This window comes from Staurois parvus, unplaced genomic scaffold (genome assembly GCF_062004578.1).
Source record: "Staurois parvus isolate SC_StPar_1 unplaced genomic scaffold, SC_StPar_1.0 ptg000668l, whole genome shotgun sequence".
NCBI classification, from domain to species: domain Eukaryota; kingdom Metazoa; phylum Chordata; class Amphibia; order Anura; family Ranidae; genus Staurois; species Staurois parvus.
In genome coordinates this window covers 7,501,350-7,518,038 of record NW_028318464.1, presented here as the reverse complement: position 1 = coordinate 7,518,038, position 16,689 = coordinate 7,501,350, and the positions used below count along the sequence as shown (strand labels likewise).

Sequence of the window (16,689 nt, the reverse complement as noted above, 5' to 3'; positions counted from 1 at the left end):
CTTGGCTATGCTGCATAATTGCAGCAGGAAATGGGTCACTTGGCTGTACTGTGTGGCTAGAAATAGGGGTCCTTTTCTGCAGGTAATACAATTCAGCTTTAGGTACAAAAGTTAGGCTTTGTTATAAGACCCTGTGGCCAACAATGACTTTTTTTTTTTTTTTCAAAAGGTGAGAAGACCTGGAGTAAAAAATCAAGTGGACATGACCATGTCAATGACCGGCAGAGAGCGAGCAGAATATGTGCGCTGGAAGCAAGAGCGTGAACAGATCGATCAAGAGAGACTGGCACGACATCGAAAGCCTACCGGCCAGTGGAGGAGAGAGTGGGATGCAGAGAAAACGGACTCTATGTATGGCGCAACACTTACTTGTTTTATATTTAGTTTTTAAATTTAATAATCTGTGTCCCTAGATGGGTAGTGTATCATTTTATAATTTATTATTATTCAGGATTTATATAGCGCCAACTATCTAAGAGGAAGGGTTGAGTAATACAAAAGGTAATAGCTGTGGGGGCGATTATTATTATTATACAGGATTTATATAGCGCCAACTGTTTGCGCAGCGCTTTACAAAATGGCCTGACATCCAAAGGTTTGACTAAAACACCATTTTCCATGTACCAGGTGTGGATTATATACAGTAAGACATAAACATCAAATATCTAAAATATCAATTTTTACTCCTGGTTTCATCTAAAATACATTATTTTTTTTTTTTTGCCTTACAACTTTAGTGACCTAACTTACCGGCACCTATAATGAAATATTTCCCACATTGTGCAGGCAGCTGTACGCAATGCGGGAATGCCCCATCCTCTTCCTATCTCTGAATGTACGGCTCAGAGGGGGTTAAAAGCTCCCTGAGTCCCTAGGCTGAGTTCAGTTCAAAGAAAAAAAGTTCATGATAGTGACCCATCCTCTCCTCTGCTTTCACTTCATGTAACACGGTCTGTGGATGAATTAGATTCTCCCCCATTCACTGATCGTTTTACAGGCAGTGAAAGCACTTTTCTTGATGGATGAGAGGGGAGGAGGGGGTGGGTTCCCATCAGCATTTTTTTTTTCCTTTTTGAATTTACCCTAGAGGCCCGAAGCTATTAGCTGCCTGCGTGCTAGAAGTTCAGAGACAGAAGGTAAACAGGGAATCCCCTGCAGTAAAGGTTTCTACAGGATCCAGCAGCCTGCAAGATGTAGGACATACTTCAGTATAGGTAAATTAGCTTAAGCTGTAGGATTGAAAATAAATTTTAGAGGTCAGTCCAAAAAAACAAAACTCCCAAAAGATGTAATAATGTGAAATCCTACAATGGTTTGAACAGAACATGTATGTTCCCATACATCTACCCTTTACCATCCTCTAAATTGTTTTTCCTTTTGATAGTGGAATTGTGGCAGTATTTTGACGTGATTGTAGAACCTGGCCTGCTTCTTCACTAGTTCTAACTTCATATTTTGTTTGGCAGGTTTAAAGATGGATCCGCCCCTCACATAGAGGATGAACCAATGGGCAAAAGAGGCAAGTATTTATTTTTTGTTTGCGTGCCATTAAGAGGGTTCCCAATTGGCAGTTCTCCCTTCCTCTTCTGTGATGACTCAGAAGTTAGGATTATGCAAAATTTTATGTCCTCTGACAGTGTCCTATTATAGCAATGCACATTAAAACTGGATTGTACAGTTGTTCAATTTTATCTCAAAGTAGATTAAAATATATTTAGGGATAAAAAGGTTTACTGCTGTCTGTTGGTTTGTGCAAAAAGGCATTTTTCATAAAAAAATATTTTTCTATTAGAAAATAGAATTATGAAATTTACCAAAGAAACTTTTAGATGCAACCCTTCTTAATTTGGGGTTACATTTGAATTATTTATTTCTTTATTGTCTGTTTAAAACCTATTCCTTTTTATAATTTTCATAACATATTTTATACATAATTTCTAAAGCACGATGAATGTGTGGCTTGCATTGTGTTATTTCTCCTACACTTATCAGAGTTCTGCTTGCCAACTGTGAACAGTGGCTTGTTTAACATTCAGTATCTTGTTTTTTACAGACTCGGGTAAGAAAGGTGCTCCAAAGCCTCCCACCATGGCAGAGTTTCTTCCGAAGAGCCTTCAAAGCCCGGGACAAAAGAGAGATCAGAAGAGAGGCCGAGGGAGAAACAAGCCATACAGGTGTGTGTTGGGAGGGACCGAAAGGCTTTTTTTTTTTTTTTTTTTTTTTTTTTCCTAGCAAATGTTTTTTTCTTTTAAGCCTTTTTGCTGGCAGAGCTGTTTTTTGCATTTTTTTTGCACGTTTGAAAATAATTTTAGACCTGAAAATTGCGTAAAACCCCCAAACATATATTTTCTGAAAGCTGACACCCTAGAGAATAAAATATTGGTAGTTCCAATTTTTTACATTGCACGATATTTGCACAAAGGTCTAAGAAATGCAAAAGTGTCATTAAAGTTTAATTTCAGGGCACACAAATTTCCCAATCAGGTTGTGCCGAGTAAATGGATCCCCAGCGTCTCAAAACTTAAAATCTGTGTGCACTTGTGAAACAGCGACAAGCTTTAGTACCCTATGTTTTCCATAGGAGACACTTTAAAAGCCCCTACAGGTCATCAGATTAGCGTTACATAAACACTCTTGTGCTAAAATGATTCTCATGCTTGCATGTGTGGTAATATGGTATGGGTATCACAATTATGGTTTCCATGTGTAGGCGGCCCTAACGTGCATTGAAGGCTAGTACACACCAGATGTAGTCCAGTACATTTTTTTTTTTTCTCTGCATCATAAATGCATCCACAGTGTTTTCCATGTATTCCAATGGCCCTAGTTCACACCGGTCCAGTCTGTTTCCGGTACAGAAAAGTAGAACATGCTGCACTTTATTTCTGCACAGATCCATACTGGAACATGGCAAACTGCACTGGAACGGAGTGTGGTGTGAGCTATAAGGAAAAATGTATCCAAAATGCATCTGGAGTGCTTTTTTTTTTTTTTTTTTTTTTTTTTTTTGTGGTGTGAACTGGCCCTCACAGTTGTACATGCATTGGGGGTGGGGGGAACCTTGCATTTTTTTGGCAGGGGTTTTATGCCATTGGGTGTAACTTTCATTTTTTTTAACTTTTTTTTTTCTTTCCTGAGATATGTTCTCTTTTACCACTTGCTGACCGCAGATAGCCGAATGACGGCTTCACTGCGGCTGGCCAGTTCTGGGAGGGCATCATATGACGCGGCACCCGGCGATCTCCATGATTGCTGTGTCCTACGGACACAGCTGATCACATGATGTGGTAAAAGGCCAATCACAGCGGTCTTTTACCATGTGATCAGCCATGTCCAATGACACAGCAGATCACTGGTAAATGCAGTTGACTGTTATCCGCTGCACTTTTTTCACGCTGTCCGTGTGAGGAAAGTACTGCCGATAACTGCCAATTGTCAGAGGAGAGATCGGCACCGATCATCAGGGCACTGATGATCAGTGCTGCCCAGCAGTGCCGCCTATCAGTGCCCATCATTGTTGCATATCAGTGCCAACTCGTCAGTACTGCCTATCAGTGCAGCCTCATCAACGAACATCAGTGAAGGAGAAAAATTACCTGTTTGCAAAGTTTTATAATCGATACAAAGAAAAACATTTTTGCTCTTTTTTTTTTGTTTTGTAGCGCAAAAAATAAAACACCCAGCATCGAGTACATACCACCAAAAAAAAGCTCTATTTGTGTGAAAAAAAATGATATAAATTTCATATGGGTCCGTTGTTGCATGACCGTTCAGTTGTCACTCAAAGTGCGACAGCGCTGAAAGCTGAAAATTGGCCTGGGCAGGAAGGAGGTATAAGTGCCTGGTAGGCAAGTGGTAATGAGACATCAGGGGACTAAAATACCCCCGATGTCTCACCTTTTCTCCAATTAATCTAATGTAGTGCACATCGTACTACATTAAAATCTTCCGCAGCCATATATTCAAGGAGAACTGACACAGGGACCCAGAAGTGACTTTCTTCACCCTTACTCCCTGAGTGTTGAATGGTAAAGACCCTGATGGGGAACTCTCATGCTGGAACAGAGTGAAGGAAGGAGATAGGGGCTTCCAGAGTTAAGCAGAATGGTGTTGATTTGCTAAAACGGGAGAGTGCAAACTTTGGTGCAGCTGTTCATGGTAGTCAGTCGTCTTCTAACCTCAGCTTCTTCAATTAGGCTTTGACAAAGAAAAACCTGGAAGCTGATTGGTTTCTATGAATAGCTCCACCAGATTTTGCACTTTCCGGTTTTAGTAAACAACCTGTTTCCTCGATCTATATATAAATATGTACACACAGTTAAGTGTCACAATGTGAGGATAGATAAAGCCAAAGTCAGCACAACCGGTTCTTCTTTTTTTGGCTTATTTTCTGCCAAACATATATATATATATATGGAGATGAAAATATATTTGTGTACAGATTACTGTTGTCAAATTATTGTGCTGTGACCATTTTACTAAGTGTACTTATATTGTGCCACATTTATCACCTCTTTAAAAATAAAAAAAACATGATTATTCTTAACCCTATTTGCCCTTCGTTCCAGCCTAACTCTGTAAACCTTACCTTCCACTTAAATCACAATACAATCCCTTCACTTCATTCTAACTTCTAAATGTTGCCCATAACCCTAAATATTACAGTGATAAGTACTGTACTATCACAGCAATAAATTCCTGTCACCAATTGGGCCGTTACCAACTTTACTAAAACTATTACATCAAACATTTCATGCAACAGTACAAATCTGTTATAATATTAGTCATACTTTGTTACTGATATGCAGTTAGCCAAAAATCAACATCACAAACCCCTCCTCTAAAATGTCTTGGTCCATATTAATGTGTTATTGTCGCAATTACCCAAGGCAGTTCCCTGCAACGAAAGAAATGTAGTTTTTACAGCAACTGCCTTCTGTCTAAACAGAGGGGCTCTCAATTGTGTGTCTATGAACTGAACAGTCTGTGCTGTCAATAGCTGTCTTTTACCTTCCACTGTACTGATTTTGATCCTTCAAACAGGATTTAGAGCTATCATTACAGTTTTTGTACAGTGTTCTACCTCCCCATGGGGATTACACATATATATTACTTTGTTACATGTAGCTATGTGCTTCCTAAGTCTAGTTGTGAAGTCTAACCTCCCTCCCCTCTGTGTTGCAAATATGACAACAGCTTGAAAGGAAAACAATCCATTTTGACTCTCTGCAAGAGGAATGCAGAGAGACAGGAGGCTGACACCTACCCGCTGTATTCCTCTTGTCTCGGGAAAGTGCTCTGTAACTATGGATCCATCTTATTCCAAGCTGTTGGAGTTTCCGCATAGGGAGTGCGGGCTAGTTTGACTTCATAACTAGACGTAGGAAGCACCTAGCTACGTGAGTACTTCATGTACTTTGCCATATGGGAGGCGGGTGGGGGGTGGAGGGGTCAGAACAATATAGAAAATGTTGCATAATTGCTCTTTTCATGATCTTATTTTAGGCCAGTGTTTCTCAACTCCAGTCCTCATGGACCCCCAACAGGTCATGTTTTCAGGATTTCCCTCAGATGAAACAGCTGTGGTAATTACTAAGGCAGTGAAACTGATCAAATCACCTGTGCAAAATAATGGAAATCCTGAAAACATGACTTGTTGGGGGTCCATGAGGACTGGAGTTGAGAAACACTGTTTTAGGCAAACCCTCTAAGCCCTGGTTCACACCAAATGCAATTTCAAAGTGGTGTGATTTGGTCCCATTTAAAGCATGACTTCAAAGTAGCGCTGATATAGACACAGGCGCAATTTCAGTGCCATTTACCTTATACTCGGAGTTAAATCGCACTGAGGTGGTCCAAAAGTAATGCAGGAACTATTTTTCCAATCGCGCTACCTGAAATCACACCTATTAGGACCGTGCCATAGAAATACATTATATGCAACTTCAGGTACGGTTCGTAAATCACATGTCGCAGCTGAAGTCGCAGCAGTGTGACCTTTGCCTACATACTTTGTGCTATAAGGTGCCCCTCTTTCCTATGGCAGAAAGTTGGTTTCTCCAGAGGAGGGGCTCAGAAATTCAGGGTAATCCTTGTTACCCAACTCTGTATGAATCCAACGTGAAACTCTGTACAAGTCAGATTACTATGGGTAAAGTGTCTGCTATTTTAATATTCATAGTAGTGCGCAAGTTTTTTTTATTCACATTTGTATGTACTATTTTTAAATGTGGGGAAAAAAAAGAAAGTTCTGCTTTACATCCACCCATGTATGGATTTTCTCCAGTGCCTGTTGTTGCAAGGTTATATTGTACAAGTCAGTCTGCTGCAGAGAATAAATTACATTCCTGATATTTTGTAATAGCATGCATGACAGTCGTTGGGAAGAAGATGAGGAGGAAGAAGTAAACGAAAAAGACAAAACCTTGCCTTTGGAGGAAAAAGAGAAGGAGACATGTGTGGAGAAAACGGTAAGAATCCTTGTGGCACTCCAACCAAAATCCTTAGCCTTTAACAAAACCTAGTCTAAGTTCACCTTTTTAAAATCAATGCACATGATTTTGTAGGTAAAGAAATGTGCATTTGTTTATTTTTTTTTGTTGTTTTACAGGAGCCTAAAAAGCATTCCAATATCAGGCTCCTGTTTAATAGTAACATGTTACACCCTAAACGCATGTGTACCATGTTACTAAATGTGAACTTATCCTTTTTAAATGTTTGGGCCTCCATCCGGAAGATTTTCTCTCAACATGCAGGATAAAAGGAAGAGAGCCTATCACATGTTTTTGTCTTGTGTGGTTTTTTTTGTTTTTTTTTCCTTCAGTATGTGTACCACTTGCAAAGTTCTCATCCCACTTCCTGTCCAAATCAGAATAGTCTTTGAGACAGAAAGAGAAAGCTTTCTCTCTCTCCCTTAGCAGATGTAGCCCACTCTCCCAGCTAGATGCTTACCTAGATTTCTATGTAAACTTTTAAACAATGTTTACATCCCTCTGCCTGCTTCTTCACCCGATGTCTGCACATGTACAGTTTACCTCTATAGAATTCTATCGGGACGGGAGTTGGATCAGCTCTTATCCATCTTCCAACCCAAAAATTTTTACCCTTTAAGTCAGACATATCTAGCCAACTATCATTTTCAAAAGGAAGACAACTATGCCAGCCCCCATACTTCTCTTGTGACCTAGTGTAGATAATGATACAATCCAAAGATATCCTGGGTCCTCTAATATAAACTATGGACTTTATTCAAACCTTGTGTTCTATGTTAATGTATTTTACATTTCCCAAGGTTTGATATCCCTTGATGCTCTTATTACTGATAAATCACAGTGGTAATGGATCAAGGGATCATGCATCTGGGTGTGCATTGGAATGGCCATGATGGCATGACCATCTGGAGGCATTAATAATTCCAAGTAAGCATCTCGATTAAAGCATTTGTCAAGGCAAAAATTAAATTAACACATGCTGTACATCACTGCAATACATGCACATTTTTCAGTGTTTCATATTTGTAATATATCCTGCAAGTCCCGTTGAGGGCTGACCATATGCAGCATTTTTGTGTGTCGAGTAGTTCCAGCCTTGCCCAGTTTTCTTTTGCTAAACTACCTAGGCCCAACTACTCTCCCATCTCCACAACAGACTCCTCTTTTTTTTTTTTTTTTTCAATGCAGGAAGTGGTGTACACAAGATAAGGCAGCTCTGAATATCTGATCTAACAAAACACCTTCAATGTTTTCCAGACCAAATGGAAGCAAATAGATGTTCATGGTTAGGGTTTTCATATGCTTTAAAATATGTACTCTTGTTTAATTTGAGTCTGAGGTTGCTTTATAGAGGACAGTGCTCAGCACAAATTGGCTTTCATGTGAATCCAGTGGCTTAGGTATTTTGGTCACTGATGAGGAAAAAGTTTGTAGGTTTAGAAGCTCTCACTTGCATCTGACTTTACTTTCCTGATAAGTATGCTTTTTCTAGGTCACTGACTTAGTCATATTGCTAGCATTTTTATGCAGTAGACCACCAATGGCAGCCTCTTTGTTTCTTTCAGTACACGGTTTTTTTTAATTGAAGAGTTTCAGCCATTACATTCTAACATGACTGTATAGAAAGTCCTGTTCAACTTCTCAGCATTGAGATTTCACCCAAATTGGAGTTTTCAGGTCTAAGCCTGTCATCTTATCCAGAAGAGACTCTTTTTAGTAAGTAAGCCTGACGAAATCTAGTGATCTTGAAAACCTTCTGTATTACAGGAAGAAAAGAAAGTTGAGGGTCCACAGAAAATCTGTGAAGCCCAAAAACCCACAATGGATGAAAAGCGAGATGAATTTAAACATGAAAAGGAAGAAGAGGAATGTGAAGAAGAGGAGGATGAGGAGGAGGATGATGAAGAATGGACTGACGCTAGTGGTGACGAAGTAGATGAAGATGGCTCAGAAGTTGAGGAGGACTCCATCGAAGAGGCTACCAAAGCTTCTCCAGCATCTCCAAAGGAGCAAAGACTACCTAAACAGATGGATACCCCCAAACTGACAATGCCTCCACCCAATGCGACCACTGATGAAGAAGCTGTGGAGTCCAAACCCACCAGCCCATTCTCACCAGAAGGGCACAGGCCAGTGACTGACTGGGGAGAGGAAATGGAACTGCTGTCCCCTCCAGGAAGCAGCAATGAGGACAGTCCTCCTCAAACCGGTAATAGGAAGGTGTTCAGCATGGACTCGAGATCTCACTCAGGTCAGTGATAGTTTGAGTGATGCACTGACAATAGCCTTTATGCACACACACACACACACGCACAAACATGCATGTCACCCCATGTTGGTGTATCTGCTGGTGATGGTCCACTGCACAAATGTTTTTTTGTGAGAAGGCTGTCCTTTTTGAAGGTGTTCGCTGGACTGCAAAGAATTATGTATTTCCATTCAAAGATATGTATGATGGAATGGTAAATCACTCTTCTGTATTGATGGGGACACTACTGAGAATGAGTGCCTTATGATAAGGCTGTACCAGCTCTTTGGTTTTTTCTTTTTTTTTTTTTTTTTTTTTTTTTTTTTTTTTTTTTCTTTCTTTTTGTATCTGATTGATTTTTGTTTCTCTGTTAATGTGAATGAACTGAAGTTTCTGTTCTTCCCAAACCAACAGGATATAAGAGGAGACAGCGCTAAGTCAGCTATTAACCCTTCCGCTTCCTGCCAGGTTCTTCCCGCTGACCCTTGTGATTGGATAGTGAATGATTTGACCTTATGATCCGAATGGAGAGCAACACTCATCTTGTTTATATACCAACACATCTGGTTTTGCTGCTAAGATAGCATCTGAATTTGACAAGGCCACTTCAGAGTAGTAACAATGCCATTTGCAGGTACTTCAGCTTTAGAAACTAGATGTGGCCAAGTATGTTATAGTTGACAAATTTCTTGCCTTTTGCTTTGACAAAGAATTGGTAATGCAGCCCATGCAGGCTTAAAGTGATATTGAGGACTTCTATTTTTTCCCTAAAATAAAAAAAAAGTTATATTTACCTGCTCTGTGCCAAAGATATGGCACAGAGCAGTCCCTTATCTCCTCTTCTGGGGTCCACTGCCAGTGCTGTCTGCTTCTCCTCCTATGTGTTCCCACATAGCAAGTTGTGTGCTATAGGGGCACACATGCAAATGCACTCCCAAGCTTGGCTGTGTGCGTTCATAGGCACACAGCATGGCTCGGCCATACCACCTGCTCTCTCCTCACTGGATTTGACTGACAGCCATTGGCTCCCACTGCTCTGTTTGTCCTGTGACAGCAGGAAGAGAGGCCAGCGCTGCTGCAGTCGGCCAGAGTGCTGGATTGAGAGAGGTGACAAGTAAACATGTAGGTGGGAAAGAGCAGCTAGTGGATTTTTTTATTTTTTTTTTTTTACCTAGATGCAGGGAATGCATTAAGGTAAAAACCTTTTGGACTTTAAAGCTACTTTTAGAGGAAGTAAAAGTCTGCTTTGGAATGCTTCAACTGTACTGTTCTGTGTTGCAGAGTCTATAGCAGGTGTGTGCCACTTGTCAGCCACCTTCTTAACATATCTTGCAACAGCCTTAAAGGCTAGGTTCACCTTTGAAAATAGTAAATGAACATGTTTTTGCAGGAAAGGTCCATATATATTTGGACACAGGCACAATTTTCATACTTTTTGGTTCTGTATGCCACTAGAAAAAATTAAATCAAAACAATCCAAATTAATTTGAAGCGCAGACTTTCAGCTTTAATTCAAGGGGTTGAACATGCATATCAAGTACAAATTTTAGGAACTGCAACCATTTTTATACACCGTCCCTCCATTTTCAGGGGCTCAAATGTAATTAGACAAATATAGTCATAAATAAAATGTTAATTTTTAATATTTTGTTGACAATCCTTTACTGGCAATGACTGCCTGAATTCTGGAACCTATGGACATTACCAAAGACTGGGTTTCCTCCTTTCTGATGCTTTGCCAGGCTTTAACTGCAGCTGTCTTTAGTTCTTTGTTTGTGGGTCTTTTTGCCTTTTAGTTTTGCCTTCAGTAAGTGAAATGCATGCTCAATTGGGTTGAGATCAGATGATTGACTCGGCCATTGCAGAATATTCCACTTCTTTTTCCTTCAAAAGCTCCTGGGTTGCTTTTGCAGTGTGTTTTTGGGTCATTGTTCATCTGTACTGTGAAGCACCATCCACTCAACTTTACTGCATTTGGCTGAATCTGGGCTGACAGTAGATCTCTAAACACTGCAGAATTCATCCGGCTGCTTCTGTCACATCAATATACACCAAAGCCCCAGTGCCACTGGATGCCATGCATGCACATGCCATCACACTGCCTGCACCATGTTTTACAGATTATGTTGTGTGCTTTGGATCATGAGCTGTTCCAAGCCTTCTCCACACTTTTTTTTTTTTTTTTCTTCCCGTCATTCTGGAACAGATTAAACTTGGTTTCATCCGTCCAAAGAATGCTTTTCCAGAACTGGTCTGGCTTTTTTAGTTGTTTTTTTTTTTTTTTTTTTTTGGCAAAGTCTGATCTGTCTTTTCTATTCTTCAGGCTTATGAATGGTTTGCACCTTGTGGTGAACCCTCTGTATTTGCTCTTGTGAAGTCTTCTCTTGATTGTAGACTTTGACAATGATACGCCCACCTCCTGGAGAGTGTCCTTCACTTGTCTGGATGTTGTGAATGGGTTTTTCTTTACCATAGAGAGGATCCTGTGATCATCCACCACTGTTGTCTTCCATGGACGTCTATGCCTTTTTTATGTTGCTGAGCTCACCAGCGCGTTCTTTCCTCAGAATGTCCCAGCCTGTTGATTTGGCGACTCTTAATGTTGCTGCTATCTCTCTGATGGATTTTTTTTTTAGTTTTTGAAGCCTTACAATGGCCTGTGTCACATGGACAGCTCTTTTTGAATGCATGATGTATGTTCACAGCAATAGATTCCAAATGTAAATACCACACTTAGAATCAATTCCAGAAATTTTACCTGCTTAATTGATAGATAACGAAAGAGTAGCCCACACCTGGCCATGAAACCATTTTTGATTCAATTGTCTAATTACTTTTGGTCCCTTGAAAAAGGGGGATGGGTACTCTTAAGACCTGTAATTCCTAAACCCTTCCTCCAATTTGGATGTACATACCTTCAAATTAAACATGAGTGTGCACTTTCATCCCATATCCATTATATAACAAAGCTTGAATATGTTTAGGTAAATACCTGAAAAAAAAACTAAAACTAAAATTGTGCCGGTGTACAAACTATAAACATCCCCATGATATGATAAATGGATGAACGGGTAAAAGTTTAGGCTCCAGCTCTCTAACCCTACCTCTGTACAGGCTTTTTGTTGGAAAGCTGGTGGAAGATTCACTGGACTATGAGTGTATTGTTTACCACACTCCTAGTCCAGTGAGAACTACACGTCTGTCTGCTGTTGCGGCAGACGGGACTTGCAGTTCATTCATTTACAGATCCCTGCAATAAATGTCGTGGCTGTGCAAGCTGAGCCCTGGCTGCGAGGTAGAAGAATGGACTTAACATGTAGCATGGTGCAAAAGATTAATTTAGACTTTAATCGCCTGTAGCAGAAAAAGCTCTGAAAAAAGGGCTTGTATAAAAGACCAATGGTGAACACTTAACCTTAGTCGTGATTAGAATACGTACCTCTTGAAACAAATCCAATTTTTTTTATTTTTTTTATTTTATGTAAACTTTTACATAAAATAAAAATGTGTTTTATAACTAAATCTTGCATGTTATGAGCGGTTGAGTTGGCCATTTTCCAGACCAAAGACATGACTGTCTTTTTTTTTTTTTTTTTTTTTCTTTTTCTGGCTATTGAAATTAACGGACACCTGTAAAAGCTTTAGACCTTTTTGCAAGCGTCAGGCATTTTTTTTTTTTTTTTTTTTCTGCAAAAACACTGCTGGCTTCTAGGAGAGTGAAGTAAACATTTTGTGTGCAGGAGTCCTAAAAATAAACTTTGTTCTTGTCTTTCTGCTGAAGCTTTTTCCCTCTTCTGTGGGTAAACTATAGTCATAGTTACAGGAAGTGAAGGAAAATCTCTCTAAAGCTGGCCATTTTGGTACAATTTTCCTTTTTAGATTTACAAAAAAGCCATATAATATGAGGTCAGAACTAAACACTTTCAATTTGTATCGAATCGGGCAGGCCCTTGCACTACATAGTTGAAGGTAAATCTAAAGGCATAAGAAAATTGCATAATGTATGGCTAGCTCAATGGAACCCCTGAATAGCTGTAAAAACCCAACAAGGGATCCAATCCTTCCCTCTATCCCAAACAAAAATACTCAACATAGACTTTGAGTATTCTGGAGGGATAAAGCTGAACCTGTATTCAGGACTTGGGCAATTTGGGAGAATGCATAGTTTTCATCAATCACTATATTAATCACTATATTTACTATATTAATCAATATATTAACTGGGCAGTTCAGGGGTCAATGCTGTTGTGCTTTTATATCATTTGTTAGGTCTTCATGCCTCTCTGTGTTTAAAAAAAAAAAAAAAAAAAAAAAAACTGTATCCACTGTGACTCATGACTGTCTCTCTTGAATATGATCAGGTATTTAAACTGTGTAATATTTTTAAGGTCTATTGGTGTAATGAAACCCCCCTCTAATGACATGGACTTTGAATTAAATTATCTTTTTTTTTTTTTTTTATCTGTATTTTATTATGCTTATCCAATTTTATGTACAAGAACAAATGTATTTAAATAAGGAAACACTGCTGTTTTGAAAACAACTTTTAAGTATTTCTTGGTGCTAATAAACTCCTTTCCAGTAAATTCCTGAAAAAAGTGTCTGATAAAAGGATCTACCTTGTGTTCTGCCCATTCCAATATTTTGTAAGAAGTGTGTGTGTGTGTGTGTGTGTGTGTGTGTGTGTGTGTGTGTGTGTCAGTCATGGAGCCACACTGGTGCATTAAGGACCCACTGCATTGTATTGCCACTAACTCTAGTCTAATAGAGTTCCCAGCATTTATAGTCCTTGGTCTGTATATTGCTAAAGATGAAGGACTTCTTTTACTGCTGTAAAACTTTGGCTAATGCAGGGAATGCTTACATTTATACTTCTACCTATTTGTTCACTTCTGGGATAACAATTCCACCAGTTGAAACAAAAGAATTCTGAAACTGTCCCATTTATAGAGTACTCTGTAGAAATACTAAATTTGACATTTTTGCTGAGGCAGATTTAAGCTGTCCTTGCACTGTACAGATTTTGGCTGATTCCTGATAAACTGATTGAAATGGGTGGGTGGCATTATCTCCACTCTCCCACCTGACATCCTTTTGAATAACATAATCAAAGAATCTGGCAGAAATTTGTTGGCTGAACCTGTTTAGGTATTTTGACAGCCAGTGGGGCCAGCAGTCAAACTCCATTAGCCAAAGTAGGAGAATCATCCATCTGCACAAGCTAAACAATGATTTCCAATCCCAGAGGATGCCAGTTTTGGAGAAACACGTTGGGCGAAGTCTTCTGTGACATCACCACGTTCCTGTGGCGGAATGACACCGCGGTTGATTGAATTTTTACACTGCCTTTATGCACCTTATCTATGTAAGTGCAATATTTTATTGAATACATTTGAGTTTTCGGGTTGCACTATGAAGTCTCTTCTGTTTTAATCCTTCTATACATTGTATGGAGAGTGGTTTGATGTGAGAAATTCGTCTGGGTGAGCCTGCAGCTGTCCATATCCTTCGATTTTGTTAGCACCGGTGTCAGTGTGGAATCTGGACACAAGCTGCTCGTTTGATCTCTTGATTGGGGATCAAATTGGTTCGGTAAGAGGCTGATTTTGTTTGGTGTGGCGAGCACTTGTGGACACCCTAGCACTTTGGAGATTATATTCAACACGTAGCACTTTCACATTGGATTTGGGACTTGTTGATTATTTTTATAATGGACATGTATTTATAGCACTTTAGATGAATTGTTTTTGCACATTTGTATATGTTAATTTGTGGTCTATTTTTGATCTATTATGTTTAGTCATTGTCAGGTTTAATTGGTGTACAGTGCACTCATTTATTTTTTTAAACACAATATATGCAGTATCTCACAGAATGAGTACACCACTCACATATTTGTAAATATTTTATTATCTTTTCATGTGACAACACTGAAGAAATGACACTTTGCTAAAATGTAAAGTAGTGAGTGTACAGCTTGTATAACAGTGTAAATTTGCTGTCCCCTTAAAATAATTCCACACACAGCCACTAATGTCTAAACCGCTGGCAACAAAAGTGGGTAAGTGAAAATGTCCAAATTGGGCCCAATCAGCCATTTTTCCTCCCTGGTGTCATGTGACTCGATAGTGTTACAAGATCTCAGATTGCCAAGACCCTGAAACTGAGCTGCAGCACGGTGGCCAAGACCATACAGTGGTTTTATCAGGACAGGTTTCACTCAGAACAGGCCTCGCCATGGTCAACCAAAGAAGTTGAGTGCGCATACTCATAGTCATATCCAGAGGTTGTCTTTGGGAAATAGATGTAAAAGTGCTGCCAGCATTGCTGCAGAGGTGAAGGGATGGGTCAGCCTGTCAGTGCTCAGACCATACACTGCATCAAATTGGTCTGCATGGCTGTTGTCCCAGAAGGAAGTCTCTTCTAAAGATAATGCACAAGAAAGCCCGCAAACAGTTCGCTGAAGACAAGCAGACTAAGGACATGGATTACTGGAACAATGTCCTGTGGTCTGATGAGACCAAGATAAACTTATTTAGTTCAGATGGTGTCAAGCGTGTATAGCGGCAACCAGGTGAAGAGTACAAAGACAAGTGTGTCTTGCCTACAGTCAAGCATGGTGAGAGTGTCATGGTCTGGGGCTGCATGAGTGCTGCCGGCACTGGGGAGCTACAGTTCATTGAGGGAACCATGAATGCCAACATGTACTGTGACATACTGAAATAGAGCATGATCTCCTTCCCTTTGGAGACTGGGCCACAGGGCAGTATTCCAACATAATGACCCCAAACACACCTCTAAGATGATCATTGCCTTGCTAAAGAAGCTGAGGGTAAAGGTGATGGACTGGCCAAGCATGTCTCCAGACTTAAACCCTATTGAGCATCTGTGGGACATCCTCAAACAGATGGTGGAGGAGCGCAAGGTCACGAACATCCATCAGCTCCGTGATGTCGTCATGGAGGAGTGGAAGAAGACTCCAGTGGCAACCTGTGAAGCTCTGGTGAACTCCATGCCCAAGAGGGTTAAGGCAGTGCTGGAAAATAATGGTGGCCACACAAAATATTGACACTTTGGGCCCAATTTGGACATTTTCACTTAGGAGTGTACTCACTTTTGTTTTCAGCAGTTTAGACATTAATGGCTGTGTGTTGAGTTATTTTGAGGGGACAGTAAATATACACTGTTATACAAGCTGTACACTCACATTACATTGTAGCAAAGTGTAATTTCTTCAGTGTTGTCACATGAAAAGATGTAATAAAATATTTACAAAAATGTGAGGGGTCTACTCCCTTCTGTGAGAGAGTGTATATATGTGTATGACCAGTTTAAGAAATGGAGCACATGGGTTTCTCAGGGCAGACAGCTTGGCATGTGAGCCATGTGTTTCCTTAGCCTTTCTAGACAACAATTTAGCATTTCTTAAAGATGCACCTTCAATAAGGTGCTTGTCTGAGAGCATTTTCCACAGCGCCTTTTTTTCCAGATTTCTTAAAGAAATCCTGCTTTCACAAGGAATACAGGAGCTGTCTGTGTTGACATTTTTCTAAATACCAAACAGGAAAAAAAAAGCAATAAAAACCTGACAGAGGTTCCGACCTTTCCCAATTCTACCAAAGTTTTTGTGTGCTTCTATTGGAGAGATTTCCAATTACTACCTATTCCTCTGATCCCCTAGACCAAGAGCGGGACATGTGGGGAAATCTCCCAAACAGTGCAAAAAATACTTGACAGATATTCCTTTCCCACTCCGAGACCATATCAATGTTGTTGGGTTTACATATTCTTTATGCTGGTCATACACTGAGCAAAATTTGATTAAGTTGGTGGCCCTGCCAACACCACTCAACATTTTCATTCAAAGGAGCTAGATGGAGATTGTTTTCTAAACAGCATTTGCATTAGATGCATGCACTGCTCATGTTTTCTAACAACCACTGGTGCACA

The 16,689-nt window shown here is 39.9% G+C and overlaps 1 protein-coding gene across 1 annotated transcript in view; it reads left to right on the top strand.

The window, feature by feature from the left end:
* CCDC9 (coiled-coil domain containing 9) overlaps nucleotides 1-16,689 on the top strand; it is a 99,514-nt gene that overhangs the window by 32,571 nt on the left and 50,254 nt on the right. Inside the window, exons 8-12 of the mRNA XM_089652007.1 lie at nucleotides 170-351; nucleotides 1,467-1,519; nucleotides 2,054-2,174; nucleotides 6,365-6,470; nucleotides 8,259-8,742. Of these exons, the coding sequence (XP_089508133.1) occupies nucleotides 170-351; nucleotides 1,467-1,519; nucleotides 2,054-2,174; nucleotides 6,365-6,470; nucleotides 8,259-8,742 (946 nt within the window). The remainder of the gene's footprint in view (nucleotides 1-169; nucleotides 352-1,466; nucleotides 1,520-2,053; nucleotides 2,175-6,364; nucleotides 6,471-8,258; nucleotides 8,743-16,689) is intronic.